The 23,634-nt window shown below is 40.0% G+C and overlaps 1 protein-coding gene across 1 annotated transcript in view; it reads left to right on the top strand.

Annotated features, from left to right (window-relative positions):
• Positions 1-23,054, top strand: part of LOC134678953 (circadian locomoter output cycles protein kaput) — a 29,360-nt gene extending 6,306 nt beyond the window's left edge. Inside the window, exons 7-13 of the mRNA XM_063537709.1 lie at positions 68-303; positions 1,303-1,450; positions 1,970-2,162; positions 13,111-13,332; positions 13,925-14,113; positions 15,237-15,353; positions 16,362-23,054. Of these exons, the coding sequence (XP_063393779.1) occupies positions 68-303; positions 1,303-1,450; positions 1,970-2,162; positions 13,111-13,332; positions 13,925-14,113; positions 15,237-15,353; positions 16,362-16,505 (1,249 nt within the window). The 3' untranslated portion in view covers positions 16,506-23,054. The remainder of the gene's footprint in view (positions 1-67; positions 304-1,302; positions 1,451-1,969; positions 2,163-13,110; positions 13,333-13,924; positions 14,114-15,236; positions 15,354-16,361) is intronic.
• The last annotated feature ends 580 nt before the right edge of the window (positions 23,055-23,634 follow it).

Here is a 23,634-nt window from a genome sequence, read left to right as displayed (position 1 = left end):
TACTGTGCCTTACGGCAAATCCGCCACTGGTAGCATTATACAGTATGTGTGTGTGTGTGTGTCGCAGATTATTCGTGTGCACGGGGCGCCTGCACACGCCGCAGCTGATCCGCGACGTGTCGCTAGTGGACTCAAACCGCAACGAGTTCACCTCGCGCCACAGCTTCGAGTGGAAGTTCCTGTTCCTCGACCACCGCGCGCCGCCCATCATCGGCTACCTGCCCTTTGAGGTGCTCGGCACCTCCGGCTACGATTATTACCACTTTGACGATCTAGAGAAGGTTGTCAACTGCCATGAAGCTCGTAAGTTATTGCCTGGTACATTTTTTTGCTTATGATTATTAGATATAGAATTTTTCCAGCTCGAACTATAGTTCGTTTTTTTTAGCATTAGAGAGAACTTGCAAGAAGGTAAGCGATCTTGACATGTCTTTTAATTGAAAAACACTTTATAAAAATATAAAACTATTACTTATGAAAGCAGAAGAATATAAATGACCGTATTAGATTAATAATTGTTACATATTTGCCGTAAATTATTTTTAAAATGTGTTTTTCAATTAAGAGACACATCAAGATTGTTTACCTAATTTCTAATCCTAAAAAAAAACGAAGTATAGGCAACGCTAGTGACTTCCTTCCGATATTTAGTTTATCGATACCTATCTTATAAGCTATACAAAGGCCACATTTGGAAATAAATGAACAAGAATAGATAAATAGAGATAGATGAACTATACATATATCGGATTGCCTCGTTCGTGCTAGAAAAATCTCTGTCTACTTATGATGCATACAATATACTTAGATTTGAGGATCAATGCAACATCAGGCGGTTATTTTTTCTATATTCCCTAAGTACTTGTTTAACCTTTTAACCGCCAGCAATTTTTGATCGAGCGTGCTCGTGTCGCCACCGACAGTAATTGTACCACGCAGAGTAAGGTTGGCATAGTTACGGGAGTTATAAATGTGCTGTAAAAACCAAATCAGATCTATGCCTTATTTATCAGACTGTGGCGAAATGAGTTGGATATGTAATGTCTTATATATCAGACTGTGGCGGTTAAAGGGTTAATTGTACATAAAAGTTGTCCCATTTTAAAAATCCGGTCTGTACAGTAAGCAGCAGAAGTTGCTAAGCGGGCGAGGTGTTCAAAATGACCTTGACGAGCTCTTATTCTCTTAACAATAAAGCCGCGTCAAGATCATTTTGAACATCTCGCCCGCTTAGCAACTATTGCTGCTGACTGTATAACAATTTTAACATATAACAACACGTCTCTTATGTCCTTTTTGCAGTCATGCAAAAAGGAGAACTAACGTCTTGCTACTACCGGTTCCTGACCAAAGGCCAACAATGGATTTGGTTGCAGTCACGGTTTTACATTACCTACCATCAATGGAATTCGAAACCAGAATTCGTAGTCTGTACTCATCGTGTTGTAAAGTAAGTATATCTACATATCATTATACAAATCATTAGTAACAGTTAGATTATAAAATAGTCTGTTGTCATCATGCCGATTGCCATTTGCCGCTATGTCTGTTCAAGGGCGCGGTTGTTTTATCCGATAAACGCTGCGTTAAACGTGATATGTAGGACGCACATCATTTTACATGAGATAATATAATTACCAAACATTGACCCCACGCGTTTCACGCTGCGATTGCCGCACAAAACAACGAACCCTTAAAGGCCTGTGCACACCTTGCTTGCGTGTACGTGCGCGTGCGCTAAAATGTTGGAGTCGCACACGCACACGTCACGCAAGCGGTGTGCCGTCTCTCATAAGAATCTGTATACTACAACGCCGCACGTACACGTGCACGTCACGCATACGCAGTCGGTGTGCACAGGCCATAAGTGTCCACCTTGGGAAAAAATCCATATCTAGATATATCCATATCTACTTCAAATGGGTCAACAGTTTTCATACTCAGTAAATAAGTGTTTGTTTTTTAACAGTTACGCCGACGTAGCAAAAAGCGGGAAACAAGAAACAGTCGAAGCGGAGCCGGCGGTGCAGGAGGTGCTTCCCGAGGAGCCGAAGGAGAGCAAAGCGGAGAAGCCGCCCGAGGAGCCGGTCGCGGACATGTCCCCCACGTACATGTCCGAGCCGTGCGACTCCTTCACCGCCTCCTACTCGGCCGTGTCCCGGGTACGTTACTCTTATTATCACGATCATTTGTTTAATGAAATAATTAGTTGTAACGAGAGTGGGAAGCGAGAGAGCCAAGGCAGAGTCGGGCCGCAGGCGGTTCCCAATTCCCATTAAAGCAAGCCCGAGGCACATCTTTAGTGATTTTTGTATTTTTATACTGCTCTTGTATAACGAAAATCATCAGTTATTAAACTTATTAACTTTTTGAACGCCAAAGACAATATAGTTGTCGTTACTAGTCGTGCCCACAGCACAAAGAACAACTACTTATAGGTCAACTATAGGTATAGGTAGGAAGGTGGCATAGGTTTAGGTAGGTAGGTATAGGTGTTATGGCTTACGCTGTCAAAGTAACCTTGACACTTTCAAGTAAGGTTTACATTAGTTCGCTTGAGCCCGTTACATTGGTGTGTTCAAAAGGTTAAAGTGAAGCTGCTAGAGAAAACCATAAGTTTATGAAAATACTAGCTTTTGCCCGCGACTTCGTCTGCGTGGAATCAGTAACAGCAGCTTGTGTAAGCATAGCGCCTGAATAAAGTGTATTAGCAATCATTCAATTTGAGCATACGTTTCAATTAGTGATCAGCAGTGAACGCATATATTTAGTATGGAAACCGCCTTTAGGAACATTACCGTTCAAATTCTCGGGCCAAATTAGCACACATACAAAATTACGCCTACATTTAAATAAGACGACGCGTTTACAGAGCCTGTAATCAAAGCTGGTAAACAAAATAATAGTCATCTTTATTACACTAATGGTACATAGCTAAGTGTAGATGAAATGCATATAATGTCAATAACTACCAATCAGCGACATTAATCCGCTAATAACCTTCTTGCTGTACGTACTGGCCGCTGAGAGTTTGCGGTTCATATTTTATTAGAATATGACTTGGACAGGGATAGGTTTATGCCATACATTGAAGAACCAGTCAAATAATTCACGTATAATAATTTAATGCAGATTAAAAGATAACTAGTTAAAATGTTGTTATGAAATGACAGACTAACTCAACATAAGTAAATATATCATTGTTGTATAAATGTATTCCGCTATAATAAGTATTTTGTATATTTTATTATCAATTTGTATATTTTGTATGGCAGTGCGAAGTCACGTTCAGGTATAGTCTGTCCGTTTTTCTAAGATCAAGTACGCCATTGTAAATGTATGGTAAACTTGATCTTAGAATTCGGACTGGCTATACAGCCTTCAAAATTTACAGGGGTACACGAATCGGGTCAAAAATATTTGAATAGGCGGAGTCACAATAAATCCCCACTTTCAGTTCCAATGGAAATATTTTATATAGCCGGTGAAGCAAGTTTGTCAGTAGAAAAGGTGGAAAATTAAAATTTTGTATGGGACCACAACCGTTCGCGCGCTTACATTTTCTAAATTTGCCGCTCTTTGCTACTGACGGAAATGGCTTGAGAGAGAACCTACATATATGTGACGGTAGAGGGTGGATTCGAATGATCAACATTTTCAGATAATGTGTGTATTTGTTAAATTAATTCAGTGGAAGTGTATCTACATATAGGAGACCGGGTATGATTATCTCACGAGTTATATCTCATGAATAGAACATATTCTAGATATATTAAATATATTAAGAACGGGTCACTCACGTATTTTAAGTCGAAAAACGCTCGACATGTTTCACTCCGTACCGAGGAGTGTCATCAGGAGCTTGCGTTTACGGTGACGGACCGGCGCAGACTGCGGGCCGCAGCTCTCCGCGCCCGATGACTCGGCGCAGGCGCCGGTGGCGGCAGGGGGAGCGAGAAACTACCCTCGTTTATGGCATTATTGTCAAATGATGGGTTGCACACAACACTCACTACGTCATTCGCTAATGGTTCGTCCACACTGTCCACCGACGTAGTACCCAAAACAGACACATGTCTGAAACATGTCACATGTCTGTGGAGTGAAACATGTCGAGCGTTTTTCGACTTAAAATACGTGAGTGACCCGTTCTTAATATATTTAATATGTCTGTGTCTCACGGAAGTTTTGTTATTAAAATATTCTAGATATCTTTCCAGGCAATTTGAAATAATTAGGTAGTTTTTTTTACAGCTCCATCTCATGAAATAAAAAAGGAAAATACAAATCTGTAAGAAAGAATTCATTACTACATTTATAATTATATAGAAAATACCTAAACCAAGCACAAGTTAATAAAATAGTCTACTTCATTTGGCATAACACCATCCCTATTATCCTCGCAATTTAAAAAGTCGTATGTTGTTATGAAAGTCGTATGCAGTTGTTACGTTTTAGCTTAGCACGGTAGTATTGAAAACAAATCGTCATGTTTATTCCAAATTTTACTGAAGTTATCTGTTTACTACAAGTGAAAAGTGATTCCACTATCCTTGGTATAAACTAAAATAACTTCTTCACTACTTCACGACACATGAAGACATTTTTAATAACAAAAAAACGTTGTTTTTATAAATCAATTTAGCCAACCGTCACTGATTGTCATCTCGGACGAACTGAAGTTGCGAATCGAATAGTTTGTAAGCACCGCCTACAATCGAATAGTTTACGTTGGGTCATAACTGAGCGGACAGAATACTTCCATGTATATCAGTTCGCTGGTGATCAGGCAATTCATTAACTCTCTGAATTCTACCCCCCCTTTTCACTCTCTTTAGGGATGATTCCCGACATAAAAATTATCCTATGTCCTTCCCCGTGACTCAAAATATCTCTATGTCAAAATTCAACTAAATCGGTTTTGTGGTTTAAGCGTGAAGAGGTAACAGACAGACAGACACACTTCCGCATTTATAATATATATATATATATGAATTAATATGAATTTATACTTTTACACCACACTTACTTCAAGCAAGCAGTCCCAGTTTGAGCAGTCCCAACCAAAACTTCCAAAACTTACTGAATACTATTGTCACTATTAATACACTATACTACACTATAGGGGCATTTCTCGCCAAGCGGGCAGCGAAAAAAGGGTCAGGTCATAGAATTTGCTGAAATTTGGAATAATTATACTACTCGATATTCTAAAAATACGCATTCTTTTATTTTTTTTTTATTTTGCACCGTTTCCGGTTTGGAAGCATTTAAAAAATGGACGAAAATTGAGGAGAGCATTTTACGAAAGCTGATGCAGCTATTATTTAATAAACTGAAAAATAAGTTTAATATTGGTTTGTATACAATTTTAATTGCTTTATCTTGCAGTTATAACAATTTTGATATTTTTTAATTTTTTCATACAAAAAACCGGAAATGAAAATTTCAAGTCAAATTTATATAAAGTTCGGTATTTTTGAAAATTTTTATTTTTGCCTCAAAATGTAGCTTATAGTCCATCAAAAATACATGGAAAGTTTGAGAGTGGGATCTGCATTAGTTTCGGAGATACATGAACTAAAGTGCAAACGTGCCGGTCTGAGCGTCGTACTGGCGATTCCTTAGTTACCCAGTCAAATAAAGGTTTTGACCCTGGAATGACAAATAATAAGCTGGAAACTCGTATAACTACACCTTCGTTTCGGCGGTCTTTAAATTACGATAAAAGTCATAGAAAACCTCGTGTTCGCGCCGGAGTTTATTCAAGGTCAAAGGTCACAAAAATTGCTTTATCACGAATATCAAGGTTTCTATAGCTCCAATGATGTTTACATATAAATGAAGATTGTAGAGCATATAATTTGTGACAAGTCATGTTTCGGAATTTTTTTCCGATCCTCAACCGTTTTGTAGGAATTGTCGGATAATTCGGATATAGACGGCGCAAAACGCGTAGCGGTCAGCCATACGCTCCGTAATGCAAGTTCACCGTGAATTCCGGTTAATAATGTGAGGGCGATATGAGGAAATGGCTAGAGTCAGCGAAATGCTATACATGGAAGTATTCTGTCCGCTCAATTATGACCCAACGCAAACTACCCCGCGATAGGCGGTACTTACAAACTGCTCGATTGGCAATCTCAGTACGACCGAGATGACAGTCAGTGACAAATGGCTAAATTGATTTATAAAAACAACGTTTTTTTGTAATTAAAAATATATTCATGTGTCGTGAAGTGGTGCAGAAGCTATTTTAGTTCATACCAAGGACAGTGGAATCACTTTTCACTTGTAGTAAACAGATAACTTCAGTAGAATTTGAAAAAAACATGACGATTTGTTTTCAATACTACCGTGCTAAGCTAAAACGTAACAACTGCATACGACTTTCATAACAACATACGACTTTTTAAATTGCGAGGATAATAGGGATGGTGTTATGCTAAATGAAGTAGACTATTTTATTAACTTGTGTTTGGTCTAGGTATTTTCTATATAATTATAAATGTAGTAATAAATTCCTTCTTACAGATTTGTATTTTCCTTTTTTATTTCATGAGATGGAGCTATAAAAAAACTACCTAGTTATTTCAAATTAATAATCAAATTTGGTATTGTCATTTTACATTACTTTCCATTCAGATTCCCACAAGATGCTATTCGCAGAGAACTATGGAAAAAAGCTGTCCAATTAGAGAGACATGAAATTGAGTGGATGCCTGGCAAGATATCTAGAATATGTTCTATTCATGAGATATAACCCGTGAGATAATCATACTCGGTCTCCTATATGTAGATACATTTTTCCTATCATGCTTTCACTGAATTAATTTAACAAATACACACATAATCTGAAAATGTTGATCATTTGAATCCACCCTCTACTGTCACATTTATGTAGGTTCTCTCTCAAGCCATTTCCGTCAGTAGAAAAGAGCGGCAAACATATTAACTCACATTATAGACGGGTCTAACGCGAATTATATTCAATTACCTTGATTTACCGACGTAAATCAGTTTCGTTTCGTATAATGTGAGTTAATATGTGTTCAAAACGCGAAAGTTTAAAATATTATAAGAGCGGCAAATTTAGAAAATGTAAGCGCGCGAACGGCTGTGGTCTTATACAAAATTTTATTTTTGCACCTTTTTCTACTGACAAACTTGCTTGACCGGCTATATACATATAAAATATTCTGAACTGAAAGTGGGGATTTATTGTGACTCCGCCTGTTCAAATATTTTTGACCCGATTCGTGTACCCATGTAAATTTTGCAGACTGTATAGCCAGTCCTATTTCTAAGATCAAGTTCGCCATACATTTACTATGACGTACTTGATCTTAGAAAAACGGACAGACTATACCTGAACGTGACTTCGCACTGCCATGCAGATTGATAATAAAATATACAAAATACTTATTATAGCGGAATACATTTATACAACAATGATATATTTACTTATGTTGAGTTAGTCTGTCATGTCATAACAACATTTTAACTAGTTATCTTTTAATCTGCATTAAATTATTATACGTGAATTATTTGACTGGTTCTTCACTGTATGGCATAAACCTATCCCTGTCCAAGTCATATTCTAATCAAATATGAACCGCGAACTCTCAGCGGCCAGTACGTACAGCAAGAAGGTTATTAGCGGATTAATGTCGCTGATTGGTAGTTATTGACATTATATGCATTTCATCTACACTTAGCTATGTACCATTAGTGTAATAAAGATGACTATTATTTCGTTTATCAGCTTTGATTACAGGCTCTGTAAACGCGTCGTCTTATTTGAATGTAGGCGTAATTGTGTATGTGTGCTAATTTGGCCCGAGAATTTGAACGGTAATGTTCCTAAAGGCGGTATCCTTAGTTATATATGATCGCAGGCTAGAGTATATAAAGAAATCACGGAGCACAGGCACAATGTTTTATTTTCGCATACGATGATTGAAAGAATGACAGCAATAACAAAGATATATTTGAATGAATGTCATCCGAGGATTCAAACTTCTTTTGGCGGCGAGAGTCCCGTGGCCAGTACCCACAGTCTCACAAATAATAACTTCTATGAAGTTATTTATTTCATAAGATGCTATTTACGGATCATACGCTGATTTTAGAACAAAAGTTGCCTCTTCTGTGGACAATAGTTAACAGCTTTTGTGCATTTATGCAATCATTTTATGAAATAAGCTAATATGTAAAAGAAGTACCCCTTCATTAGGATGGTATCGTCTTGGGTCGTCAAATTCTAAAATTAGTCCTATTCTGCTTTCGTCACTCATTCCACATTCGTTACAATCGTCGGTGGCTTTCAATGTAGAATGAGTGATGAAAGCAGAATAGGACTAATTTAAGAACTTGACGAAAAACGAATGGGATGACCCAAGACGATACCATTAGGATTAATCCGAAAATTAGGGTTTATTGCCTCTAGTGTCCGCAGAAAAGAGGTAAAGTTGAAGTACAAATAATACAAGTAAACATTTCCACAATATTTTATTTAACTGGCGATGGAAATATGCATCTTTTCGATCTGTCTTCAACATTTGGAAACGTTGACTATTTGTTGGTTTTACATTGAGTTAAAATTTGGCATATTTATGAAAACCAATGACAATGCAATATTTTTAATGACATTACTACATAGGTGAAAACAAAGTCGCTTCCCGTTGTTTGTCCCTGTGTATTTTAAATAGACAGAGTGATTCAAGAGGACGGTTTATGTATAATTTTATTAACCCGTGCGAAGCTGGTCGTTTTTAATGTATAAATAAGAATATATAATGCCATCAGCCCATCATCATGGCCATAAAATATATTCGCAGAATTGAGCAGATAACTGAAAAAAAAGTACAGTCCGCGATAAAAGCTTCATCAAAATCAAATCAAATCACACAAGCTGTTAACTATTGTCCACAGAAGAGGCAACTTTTGTTCTAAAATCAGCGTATGATCCGTAAATAGCATCTTATGAAATAAATTTTTTTTTTTTTTTTTTTTTATTATGCATGGGTTTACTCATGGCCACAGACTAGCCGAGGCGTAGACGTGGCCTACGATGGAGCGAGCTCGCCCAGAAGGTGCCTGTTCACTCTTGATTTGAAGGTTGCCGGGTTATAAGAGCACGGAAATATAGACGCCGGCAAGGAATTCCATTCCTTGGCAGTGCGCATAAGGAAAGTAGAATCAAAGCGCTTAGTGCGAATTGGCGGAATATCTACCAAGTAAGGATGGAAACCGGCCGTGCGTCTAAAAGTCCGATGGTAGAATGGGGACGGTGGAATGAGCTCGTGTAGCTCTTGGGCACACTCCCCGAAGTGCAACCTGTAGAATACCGACAGGCTGGCGACTTTCCGCCGATGGGCCAAAGTCTGAAGCTTAGCCGTTAGCTTCTTGTCGCCAATCATCCTCCTGGCTCTGCGCTCCACTGAGTCCAAAGCGGCGAGTTGGTATTTAGCTGAGCCATCCCACAGGTGGCTGCAATACTCCATACACGACCGGACTTGAGCTTTGTAAAGTGTTAGAAGCTGTCCAGGTGTGAAGTATCGCTTCACCTTATTTAGGACGCCCAGCTTTCTGGCCGCAGTTTGTGCTTTAGACTCAATGAAGCTGCCGAAGCCGAGGACTGAACTCAGCTCCATGCCGAGGAGTTCCAGGCTGTCGGTAATAGGTACAGATGCACCCCGGAAAGAAGGAGTCAGGTCGAATGGACTCCGTTTAGCGGAAAATAGACACGCCTGCGTTTTGGAGGCATTGAACGTGACCAGATTGTCATCACCCCACTGGGAAACGAGACTAAGGGTCAAGTTCATTCGCTCAACCATGGCCTCTCTCTGTGAACGTATATCCTCCCTGCTGTCCCCTGCACTAGCCAAATATCTCTCAACAACCGTACTGTCATCTGCATAACCTACAATGCTGGGTTGCAGCATGTCGTTAATGTGGAGCAGGAAAAGGGTTGCGGAGAGAACAGACCCCTGAGGAACACCGGCGTCAATGGCCATGAGGTCCGAAGAGCAGCCATCAATAACTACTCTGATCGACCGTTCACTCAAGAAATCAGATAGCCAGCTACAAAAATCAGCAGGGATGCCGTAAGCAGGAAGCTTGCTAAGGAGACTTGCGTGCCAAACCCTGTCAAAGGCCTTCGAGATGTCCAGTGAAACAGCAAGCGCTTCACCGTTCCTCTCGATGGCCTCGCCGCAGTAGTGCGTGACATACGCTAAAAGATCCCCAGTAGACCGACCTATGCGAAAGCCATATTGACGGTCACTGAGCAGATCATTTGCTTCGAGGTATGCCAGCAGTTTGCCGTTAAGTACCCTTTCCATGACTTTACAGAGCATGGAGGTAATGGCGATTGGTCGGTAATTGCAGGGATCAGCACGACTACCCTTCTTGGGTACTGGCTGCACGTTTGCAAGCTTCCAGGATTTCGGCACCGTTCTTGTTTGGAGAGAGAGGCGGTACAGGCGTGTCAGTACAGAAGACAACTCAGGCGCACACTGCTTTAGTACAAGTGCAGGTATACCGTCTGGTCCATTGGCCTTATTCACGTCAAGATTCAGCAGAGCTCGGCGTACCTCTTTTTGATGTATAGCAATTCTCTGCATAGAGGAACTGCAATGAGGTAGCGTAGGTGGAAGTTTTGAGCCTGCATCTAGACGTGAATTGCTCGCAAACAGAGAAGCAAACAAGTTAGCTTTCTCTGTCGCGGAGTGGGCCAGTGTCCCATCAGGTTTCTGCAGAGGTGGCAATGTGGGTCGGCAGAAGTTGGATTCGACTGCTTTCGACAGGGACCAGAACCGCTTGCTACCAGGAGGGTAGGAGGCGAGTTTGGCCCCTATTCGACTGACGTGGTCGAATCGAGCCTTTCGAAGCACCCGTTTGCAGGACTTGGCAGCTGAGTTAAAGGCTTTTTTCTTCGCGCGAACCCTCTGTGCTCCAGCTTTGGTATCGCGGGCTAGTACCCAAGCCTGGTATGCAGACTGCTTAAGATCCTCGGCTCGAGCACAGTCCGAATTGTACCATGCTCGGGTCTTGTGATCGAGCGATAGGTCGGAGAACGGAATGAAATATTCCATTCCCTGCCGAATCACATCCGCAACAGCCTCAGCAGAACACGAGGGGTCACCCGAAGAAAAACAGACCTGCTGCCAGGGGAAAGACGCAAAGAAATGCCGCATCTCATCCCAGTCCGCTGACTCGTATCGCCATACTCTCCTCGTGCCCCTAGGGCAGAGATCAGGAGGAGAGTGGATCGACACGGATTTCACCAGACAGTGATCGGACGATCCTAGCGGAGCTGAGACCGAAACCGAGTGCCTGTCTGGATCAGTTGTCAGCAGAAGGTCAAGGCAATTGGGTGTATGGTCAGTAACATCCGGTATCCGCGTCGCAACATTTACCAGCTGGGTAAGGTTTAGGGATACAGCAAATTTGCGCGCTTCCCTCCCAGCGTGGCAAGTATTCTTGTACGGGAACAGCCACTCCTCGTGGTGGGCGTTAAAGTCCCCAAGGAATACGAGTTGAGCCGCGGGGTACCGCTGTTGGGCTTTATCTGCCATCTCAGTAAGGTGGTCAAAGAGCCTAGTTGTCTCCTGGTTTCCGCTGTGCGATCGGTAGACACAGGCATACAGAGTTTTCTCAGCCCGAGTCGACCATAATCCACAAAGTGGAAAACCCGGCAGCCTCAAAGCAACGGAGACGCTTGCAGCAAATGTCGTCGCGGACGTACACACAGACCCCAGCACGTGCTCTGAACTTATGTTCCAGTGAGTAGCCTGGGTAGTTGAGGTACGACGCGTCCGCTGGGGTTTTGATTTGCGTCTCCGTCAAAAAGAATAGGTGCGGTTTATCGGTTTCAAGATGGCGGTGGACCGGATCGATATTTGAGTGCAACCCCCTGATGTTGGTGAGGTGCACTTTCAATAACTTCATAGAAGTTATTATTTGTGAGACTGTGGGTACTGGCCACGGGACTCTCGCCGCCAAAAGAAGTTTGAATCCTCGGATGACATTCATTCAAATATATCTTTATTATTGCTGTCATTCTTTCAATCATCGTATGCGAAAATAAAACATTGTGCCTGTGCTCCGTGATTTCTTTATATACTCTAGCCATTTCCTCATATCGCCCTCACATTATTAACCGGAATTCACGGTGAACTTGCATTACGGAGCGTATGGCTGACCGCTACGCGTTTTGCGCCGTCTATATCCAAATTATCCGACAATTCCTACAAAACGGTTGAGGATCGGGAAAAATGCCCTAAACATGATTTGTCTCAAATTGTATGCTCTACAATCTTCATTGATATGTAAACATCATTGGAGCTATAGAAACCTTGATATTCGTGATAAAGCAATTTTTGTGACATTTGACCTTGAATAAACTCCGGCGCGAACACGAGGTTTTCTATGACTTTTATCGTAATTTAAAGACCGCCGAAACGAAGGTGTAGTTATACGAGTTTCCAGCTTATTATTTGTCATTCCAGGGTCAAAACCTTTATTTGACTGGGTAACTAAGGAATCGCCAGTACGACGCTCAGACCGGCACGTTTGCACTTTAGTTCATGTATCTCCGAAACTAATGCAGATCCCACTCTCAAACTTTCCATGTATTTTTGATGGACTATAAGCTACATTTTGAGGCAAAAATAAAAATTTTCAAAAATACCGAACTATATATAAATTTGACTTGAAATTTTCATTTCCGGTTTTTTGTATGAAAAAATTAAAAAATATCAAAAGTGTTATAACTGCAAGATAAAGCAATTAAAATTGTATACAAACCAATATTAAACTTATTTTTCAGTTTATTAAATAATAGCTGCATCAGCTTTTGTAAAATGCTCTCCTCAATTTTCGTCCATTTTTTAAATGCTTCCAAACCGGAAACGGTGCCAAATAAAAAAAAATAAAAGAATGCGTATTTTTAGAATATCGAGTAGAATAATTATTCCAAATTTCAGCAAATTCTATGACCTGACCCTTTTTTCGCTGCCCGCTTGGCGTGAAATGCCCCTATATGCAAGCCTTTGTTTGGTCTTTTAGTTTTTTTCTTGTACAATAAACTTTGTACATTCGTAGCCGGCGTCGGTGAAGTCGGCGTCAGGCAGCTCTACGGGCACGACGGCGACGACGGGCGCGCCGTCGGTGTACACGTCGTGGCCGCGCGCGTGCACGCGGTACGCCAGCTCCGAGTCGTCGCGCTACGCGTCCGCCGAGCCGAGCCGGTACGCGCCCGGCTGCGACACCGGCTCGCTCTCCGGCGACTCGCGCTCATCGCAGCGTAATACTACGCCCCGCACGGTCAGTATCTATTCATACTTATAGGAAACTTTATGCGCTACGTCACAGAATAAATAATAGTACTAGGTACATGAGATTCACTCTCTAACAAAACGCGTCTGTTACGATTAGGACTTAGGACAGATATGACCGCTTGGTGGCGACAGTGCCACGCGTGACTTGCGGCTAGCCACCAAAATTGATGTAGGACGGATGTACTTGTAGCTATCTGTTGCAAAGCGAGGAAATCGCGGAGTGAGCCACGCCTGGCTACGATACGTCCGAGTCGTCGTACGATTGCAAATTTCGACTCGGAAGCCGCGGTAAGCCTACCCCAGCAATAGAATATCAGTTGCTACGATCACACCTCGTTTTACAATTACAACACAACTAATTAGGTCGGTTAAACAGACGACCATCGGAAAAGTCGGAAATAGATTAACTTACTAACAATGTGTTTACGCTTCTGTTTAACTATACACAATTAAAGTCATCCCACAATCATTCATCCAAATATATTAATCAATTCAGATTTTTTCCCTTCAATCAGAAGCGTCCGTTACGAAATAGCGAGTTTGCCAGTTATGGTGAGGGTGGCATGACGTTCCCGCAGCTTAAGAGCGAGCCGATGCTGGTGCCGCAGCGCGCGATCGGCGCGCAGTACCTGGAGCCGGCGCCGTACGTGGGCGCGGTGAGCGTGCCCGCGCCTATGGTGTCCGTGGTGCCCGCGCTGCCCGGCATGCTGCCGCTCTCGCTGCCCTCGCTGCCCGTCATCGTCACGCCCGACCAGGCGCAGATGCAGGTGAGGTCATCATTGACTTTTCAACTTATCCTTACTATGACAGTTTTTTAGTAGTAATATGCAGAATGAGGTATATAAAATAGGAAATTGATTAATAGTTATTAACGATACAAGTGCGGAAAAGAGCTCGTGTCGATTTAAAACGCTCCCTTTGGTCGTGTTTTAATTTATCGTCACTCGTTTCGAATCACCTATTCGAACGTGTATCGTACAACGTTTTACAGTACATATGGCCCTTTAAACTTTTGACATACGCACGAAAAGTGCTATTTCCCGCACTAGTGCGGAAAAATAGGACCATATGTACTGTAAAATAATATTTTTGGCGAACCTTTAGGCCAATTGTTGTATATTTACAAACAAGTTACGAGAGCTATAGATTCTATAAATAAATTAAAAATCATAATGGGACATTTGCTTTCATCCCCCCCTTCTTCTATAGAGTGAACTTTCGCAATAACATTATAATTATGTTAAAATAAGGGGTGAAAAAATAAATAATTCAGATATTGAATAAACACGTTTACATGTGTTTACAGTCTTACACTATTGCACCCTGAAATTAAAATTACAATGAATATGACATCAAGAAAGTGTAAATGCGGAAAGAGTCTGTAACTCTTCGTCGGAATGACGATCTTCATTTTAAAACGCAGTTTATATTTTTTTTAAATCTCTTCCGCCTTTACGCTTGTCAACTGAGTCGCTGGGCAGCTATTCGATATTTGAACAAGCGATCATATATATGGTGACTAAAAAAATAACTGCATTCCCGTTGCCAGAGAGGTTTTGGGATTATTCAGAGCAACTTTTACTATGGGACCAACCCCGAAATCGCAAAAATAAAATTACCCTCCCACAGAAAATGGACCAACCAAAATGTATGAAACAGCCAAATTATTTTTTCAAGATTTCGTGTTTGGTCCCATAGTAAAAGCTGCTCAGTATAATCCCAAACCATAGCAACGGGGATGGAGTTATTTGTTAGCCACCCTGTATACAGAAGGTTTATCTCCGCGTTTAAACTAGTATGGATCGCAAGGACAATACGAATGGCCGCCACTGGCGCTCGGTATTAAATCCGTATTGTGGTGATGCGAGCTAGTGGCCGTGGCAGGAGCAGCTGCAGCAGAAGCACGAGGAGCTGCAGCAGATGATCGTGCGCCAGCAGGAGGAGCTGCGCCAGGTGAAGGAGCAGCTACTGCTGGCGCGCCTCGGCATGCTGGAGCCCTTACCCGCGGTGAGTGCCGCCATTTTTGTACATTACTCTTGTAACAGTGTCATAGACGACACAGTATAACCCATAATCACTACACCGTATAAAACAAAGTCCCCCGCCGCGTTTGTATGTTTGTTCGCGATAAACTCAAAAACTACTGAGCGGATTTTCAGGCGGTTTTCACCTATCAATAGAGTGATTATTGAGGAAGGTGTAGGTGTATAATTTGTTAACCCGTGCGAAGCCGGGACGGATCGCTAGTAAAATATATAGTCTACTGTCTGCTAATACAGAGAATACACAGCCAAAAAGAAGCCAGCCTAAAAAAACTTCATAAATATTATTACTACAAGAATCGACTTCAAAGCAATTGTTAAGCGTAAAATTATGGGGTCATGTTTGGCAATGAATTCTTTCGTATGAAAAAAAACCGGGCAAGTGCGAGTCGGACTCGTGCACGAAGGGTTCCGTACCATAACGCAAAAAAAAAACAAAAAAATAAGCAAAAAAAAAACGGTCACCCATCCAAGTACTGACCACTCCCGACGTTGCTTAACTTTGGTCAAAAATCACGTTTGTTGTATGGGAGCCCCATTTAAATCTTTATTTTATTCTGTTTTTAGTATTTGTTGTTATAGCGGCAACAGAAATACATCATCTGTGAAAATTTCAACTGTCTAGCTATCACGGTTCGTGAGATACAGCCTGGTGACAGACGGACGGACGGACGGACAGCGAAGTCTTAGTAATAGGGTCCCGTTTTACCCTTTGGGTACGGAACCCTAAAAACGGTGAACAGGACGCGCACAGCCTCTGGCCGAACGCCGAACTCCGTGTAGGGCTGATGGTTGGAGCTTTTGAGCGAGACCAAAGGCCAAAGCTGCAGGACGTCTGAGATCGAAAACTGAGTCGTTTACAAAACCGTTTACGTACCGTATTCCACTCTCGGTGCCTCTCTTATGTAAGACATAGGTTTTTTTAATGACATTAGTATGCCAAATAAGTGTTATTATAATTGCGGTGTTACAGGTGTCGAATCCATACCTAAACAACGAGACCCAAAACCCGGCACGGCTGCCCGGCGAGCTGGTGTACGAGGGGTCGGACCGCGCGCTGGCCGTGGCGGGCTACCCGCCGCCCCCGCCCCCGCCACACCCGCACCCCCCGCAGTGACTCCCCACACCCACCAGCCGGTAACCTACTGTTGCCCCAGCTTGCCAGGTAATGAACCAACTGATCTTATTGTTATCAGTTCTCATTAATACTTAACATACCTATAGTGGTCCTATAGCCTATAGGGATGGCTTCCTGATTATGTTAAGTCGAGTATGTCGATTAGTATTAGCATACTCTCGACGGAGATGTTCTGCATGTGTGCCAATACCAATGAAAATGTATGTGATATTTCGATTTTCTTTTTACGACGCTTGTTTCATAATACTATAGTAAATATAATAAAATTATGAAGAGTTATTTTTTTATTGTATATTATACCTATATATTTTAGTTCTCATAGTCATAAATCTCACCCTGCTCATGTATGTTCTAATTTGGGTCCTTATATACGAGATAACATAAGATTTTTTAAACAAAAAGATTTAGTGCTATTTCAAACATGCCATAGAACTGTTATTAGGTATATTGCTAATATTTTTTAATCAGCAGTAGTATTAATTTAGTATTTTCGACGAAACAGTGGAGTTTTTATTCTATTTCGGTTAAGCGCCACGTCAATGAGTTCGCTGTTTTTGAAGTAAAAAGTGACTTGTGTTGTTTAACTTAAGGGCTACCGCAAACGCGACTGAATTAAGATTTGTACAGTCGACGTTGAAGACATGTTTACACTTTTGCATCTTAATCTTTTGTAATAAAGCGAAAAATTTTAACATATTTTTGACATCGACTATACGAGTATGCCATGGAAATCTTTTAGACAAAATTATTAGGGACTGACAGATCAGTCAGAAACGCAAATATAGTGAAACAGTCCAGTAGCTGCGGACATGGAGTGTCCTAGACCGAGTTTAATGATTAGGGAGGTCGCACACAACGACTTTTTGCCACAATCCTTTAGCGAAAAGGCCGCGAAACAGTCTCGATCCTGTCGCTAGTCATATAGCCTCGAACACGTAAACACGATTCTGCATAGCAACTATCGCGATACAACATCGCTACAGCCAAGATAGTCGCGATACTGTAGAGTCCCGATGTAGAATTCATTTAGACGCGGCTTCCCCATATACCCGATGTACAGTCAGCAGCAGAAGTTGCTAAGCGGGCGGGGTGTTCAAAATTACCTTGACACGCTCTTATTCTCTTAACAGTAATATCGCGTTAAGATCATTTTGAACACCTGGACCGCTTAGCAACTTCTGCTGCTGACTGTAGCGCAAAATAGCTGCGCGTTTTATTATTATTGTGGTGTTGTGGGCCTTTGAGTGTCGCATCGACCGGCATTGATCTATTGTGGCGGCCCTTTAAAGTTCATTACTAATGCCCGTTGCATCCAGAAAGTTCCAGATTCTTTGGGCCGTAATGTTCTGTACCTCATAGGGTTGCACTACGTGTCGCCCTAGGTAGGTACTTCTTTGCGCGTTTGCATCGATGTAGAATTAAACAGCGCTACTGCATCACAACAGTCGCGCGTTCACGAAACCCGTGTATCGATAGCTGCAAAAAGCCGCCGTGTCCGATCTCCCTCACGGCTCGGCCACGATATTGAGTGACTTGCGACGGCGGCAGCGATAACCATAAGTTGGAGCGGGACACAGCGATCGCACCTTTTGTTCCCACCTAGGGTTGTCGCCGCCGCCGTGGCCAGTCTCGGAATGTCGTGGCGTGGTGGATCTGAATAGAGTAACGTTTGCGTTTGCCTATATGTGGTACGAATATGTGTTCGTGCTCTTGAATATTGCGGCTGTGCATATTTTGATTATGGAACTGTATGAAATTTATTATTGTTGATTTTTTGTAAATATACCTACCCATCCTGACTATTTTAAAGAAAATATATTATGAAAGTGCAAGAAATTTATTTTTGTTGATTTTTTGTAAATATACCTACCCATCCTGACTATTTTAAAGAAAATATATTATGAAAGTGATGAAATTTATTTTTGTTGATTTTTTGTAAATATACCTACCCATCCTGACTATTTTAAAGAAAATATATTATGAAAGTGTATGAAATTTATTTTTGTTGAGTTTTTGTAAATATATTACCGATCCTGACTATTTTAAAGAAAATTATTCATTTACTTGATGGGCTTATTTTGTTGCATTTGTTTGTATAATGGTATAACATTTTATCATATTTCATAATATGTACATACATATATGTTAGTTATGATGAATAGAAATATATTTTATTGTATAAGTACACATGACGATATGAGTTAGTGTGTAGTAACGTAAACCAGGGTCAATAGAATTGCTAGAAAACAATTGAGTACCTTCTAAGCATTTGATAAAAAAGGCTATGCGAACATTTATAATACGTAATAAATATTTATTTAAACTTTTATCGTTCTTGTATCGTTTTGAGCGTTCTGTACCGAAGGTAAAGATTTATATTTTGGGTAACTTGTATTTTGGAACACCATAAAAGTAACCAAAACTTAGACTTTAAACATAAAATTCATAGTTTTACTTTGTTCCTATTGACCTTGTTTTGCGGTATTTGATTATTTTATTTTGTTATAGTTTTTGATGGGACTTGGAAATATTAAACATAGTAAAAAATATCTGTAAATAGTCATATATGTATATTCGTGTTTCTGGTTTAGATTATGCGACAATTATGAAAGTAGCATAATATGTATATTACATGTTTGCGCTAAAATGTATCATTACCCGCCGTCGACCAAAGTGTAAATATTTTACCTAGGGCGCTGATCACATTCAGAGAAAAAAATATTATCTACAAAAAGTTAAACGTTGAAATAGTAGCTTTTTTCAAGCAGATAAGCATTATTATGTAAATTACTCGTATTAGTTAAACATATTATTTTTCCACGAAGTTACATCTTGATGTCTTTCCATTCTGCATGAAATAAGGGTGTGCTATGAATGCTATCATCCAAAATCATCCAAGTCTTATCGTAGGTCTGTAAATATAACTTTAAGTCCAATATGCGATTTCTTACCAAATAGAAGATAAACAAAGACAGCTCACGGTCGGTGACGTACTCGTACATTTAGGAAATGAGATTGTTGAGCCATACTTAATGTTCTTGCTCGTGATGTGTCGTGTGAAGTAAATCGAGCTTGACGTTATATTTGTATGATGAAAAGAGTTTTACACTCTAGTGCGCCAAAATTAAGAACACTACACGGTGTAACATGAGGAAACCGAATATTTTTAACAGCGTACTTCTGATCATATTTAGAGACAAAAATGTCCTATAAACTTTTTTGAAATTCGCCTAGTTTCAGAGATAACTTAATTTATATAAAAAATAACAAGTTTTTATTGTTACATTTACATAGTGTAAAAGGCTTTTTTGATGGTGATGTTGCTGCTATGGGACGTAGTCTAAATATCCTTATTGATAGATGTCAAAAAGTGACAAGTAACACTTTGCAAAAAGTAGGTTTTACAAAAAATAAAATGTAAAAATCAATTTTAAGTGACAAGTTTACCAATAACATTTATTTTTTATGTACAAATACATTCAAATAATTGTAAAAACAAAACAAAAAATTTTTTTTTGCGAAATTACCTAAGCTCTTATTACATTTTTACCTTCTTTTGACCTCAGAAATGCGTGGTTAAAATTATTCGGTTTCCTCATGTTACACCGTGTATACTCACCACAATACCAATTGGCGACTGAGTTCATAATGCTATGTCCTTTACCTGTTTTAACACCAACCGAGAGCGAAAGAGATGGCATTATGACCTCAATGGCCATTGGTATTGCGGATACTTTAGCAACATGTGGCTCGGCAGTTCCCCTCCTTGTATCGGTTTTTAACTAAAATAAGTTTGTGGTACTTTAATGGTTACGAATACCCATCAAAGATTGCAGTCAGCAGTTAAGCCGGGTATGCACAATAATTACACGATTAGAATGAATTATTGGATAGTTCATGTCGTAAGCATAGTAGTTATAATATTTATATTATAGTACATGTATGTACATATACAACATCGACAAAGTGTATGAATCGGAGCACGTATTTTTGATACTCAAAAGTAAAATTTCTGTAGCGAAAAGTCGACATAGCCAAAATTTTATCATACCATTCATACCTATACAATTATACACTCAATATATCGTCACTACTTTGAAAAAATTTCGTATCTCACACTGCTACTCAAAGTTGAAACGCAGTAACTCTGTATGCATCCCAAACATAGTTGCCATATTTTTTTATTGACAGCACAAGATACTTTTTTTAAAGTAGTGATGATATAAATATACATATAGAACAAACGTGTGCTAACTCGGGGCAGGAATACTATAGTGATGTTTTTCCCATCACGGAACAATGGTGTTCCGGACCTTTGGGAGGCGTGCGCGGAGCCGAAGCCAACACGTAGAGGCCCTTTTGACACTTTAATGAAATGTAAGGGGTACACCGAGCGGATGCTGCCCTTACCCGTGTCATGGGACGCACGCAGAGGCAGCACCCGCCAGGGTGTAAGGGCTATTGAGAGTTGATGAAATCTAAAATGAACTAGGTTATTGGGTGAAAGCGATGGACTAGTACTGAGCTATGGGGTAAAAAACCGGACGCCTGCCTAATAAAACGGTATGCAATTTTATTTCCGGCAGACGGTGACTCGCCCTCACAAGATGGGCCCCCACAAAAAAGCGACATCTAGGATGGCTCAAGGGCAACACCGGTGTGAGCGGCTCAGGGGTGTCGAGAGGTGTGCGCCGCTTTCTACCCAGTGGCTGTTAACAGCCACTGTGCCAACTCGCGTCTTATGCATATTTCACTTCCACCCCTGGAGCTTATAGCTCTAACGACTCCACTCTGGCCGGCCGGCTAAGGCTAGTGATGTTTATTATTAAATTTAATATCTGGTCACGGCTCGATGTTACACATGATATCATTGATATCGAAGCTCTGTATAGTAATAATTTTATTTATAAATATATATCGACATCCATAGGTATATTTATCTATATCAAAACCCTAGAACGTGCCAAGGGTTAGCATACGTATGTATATTATATTTATATGAAAATATATACAACGCTGTCTGTCATTGACTGACTTTGTGAAATATCACACAACGATCATTCTCATATACTCTGTTATTTTTTTTAATAATTACTTAGTAGAAAATTCGAATCTAGAGTTAGATCAAGACAAGTCTGTAACTATTTTGATAGCACATGCAGTGCAGGTGCTATTTTAAATTTCTATGTAGTTATGACGTATAAATAACACTTGCACTGTGTGTGCTATGAAAATCGTTCCAGACTTATCTTGGTCTAACTCCGCCTCTTTTCGATATCGACTAGTAAGTATCAAAAAATGAACTATTTCAGGATATATATAGATGGTCAAGCAAATCTTGTCAGTAGAAAAAGGCGCGAATTTCAAATTTTCTATGAACCGATATCCCTTCGCGCCTACATTTTTCAAATTTGCCGCCTTTGCTACTGACAATATCTGCTTGACCAACTATAGCTTATGTATCATGTATCAATTTGTGCAATGTTATTTTTATTTAGCTAGCCGTGCCATGATTGTGAATTGTAATTAAATTAACTGGTGCTTCAGCCAAAAGCTTATATTTAAGTTTATAAAGCGTCTTTCATTGGCGACACCAATATCGCTTAAAACTTAAGTAAACTTGAGTAAGTATAATAGTACATTATTGTCGAGGCTCGGAAGTAGCTACTTGCAGGCTGAGGATTCGTTTTAAACGGACGACCTTGGGAGTCCGTTTAATTGAATCCGAAGCCAGCAAGTGGCCTTCCAGCCGAGTCATATATAGTGCTTTTCTCAAAAATGGTGCAAGAAATATAAATATCATAGTAATATTTTACAAAAGCAACGTTCTTACGTATATATTTTCACAGAGAAAAGCCCTTGCCGCCTTTTTATTTTTTTTATAAAAAAATAGAAGTGTATTTTTCTGCCGAAAATATGCCAACCTATTTGAGACAACTAAATAGTCGCGGTACTAATAATCTGTTTGGCTGTTTAATGGGCCTGTGCCTTCATTTGATATGGCCATTTCAACTTTTTAAAAGTTTGGAACTCGACAAATAATGGAATTTGTATGCAACATTGCAGTCCCAAAATCGAGACTGCAATGTTTTTAACTTTTTAATTTTTGACTGACCATAAACTCCGCGCTTCGCGACCTATTTTTTAGACGGCAAAGTCGACTTTGCCGTCCATTTTTGAGAAAAGAACTTTTATTGAAGAAGCACCCTGAATGCGACTGCAATTGATCTTCCACGGAAAAATGTAATTTGTATTTTGGTAAATAAAGATAAATATTGATGTTCTTAATGTACTTACTATCTGGGGTCCGTTTCAGGGCCGGTATTAGTTCAATAATATGTTGTGCATCACTAGTCCGATACCGGTCTTGATACAGACGTAGTATAAGGAAGGTTACAGGGTAATCCCAAAAATGAAGCAGGAAGTTTAACGAAGAGAGTGATATTGTATGTAGTATAATTTTTAGAGTGTTCAATGTTACGTATGTAAAAGGTAATTCTAGAATGGTTATTAAAGTAAATTACCATATTTGGCATTTTTATTATTTATCAAAATTGGATTTGGATTTATCATGAATAGGGTTAACTTAATTTTGTACGTAGTTAAGAAGAGTGGACACTGCCTGAAATGCAAACGTAGTCTCCATTTTCCTCTTTGCATATGGGGAGTTCCCGTAATGCCAGCAATACCCAGAGAGGAAAATATGATATCCGCGATCCCGGGCACGCACAGCCATTTCGGGAGCTCAGTGAGAGTGAGAGAAGAACCTGAACCTACGGGCCTTAACCCTTCTTTGCATGATTTTTTATTTTTGCCTGTAATTGATATATGTGTTACGTAATTGTTTACTGATTCTGGGAAAAATAGTAAAAAAAATTACATCATCGATTTTCACTGCGAAATCAGTGTCAGAAGTAGCATAGGCTAAATTATATTTTTGTAAATATATAACTATTAGTAAGAGGTATCAGAAAAAAATTACTGCAATCAGAAAGGTACACTATTTGTGATATTCCTATGATATAGTTTGTAAATATAAAATAATTATAAACCCTGAAAAATCTGCCCAAAATCACATACTAAAAATCATCAACTTCCAGGTTTTTCC

The sequence above is a fragment of the Cydia fagiglandana genome, chromosome Z (genome assembly GCF_963556715.1).
Source record: "Cydia fagiglandana chromosome Z, ilCydFagi1.1, whole genome shotgun sequence".
Lineage (NCBI taxonomy): Eukaryota > Metazoa > Arthropoda > Insecta > Lepidoptera > Tortricidae > Cydia > Cydia fagiglandana.
Note: the sequence above shows the minus strand (reverse complement) of the source record. Positions and strands in the feature narration are given on the sequence as shown.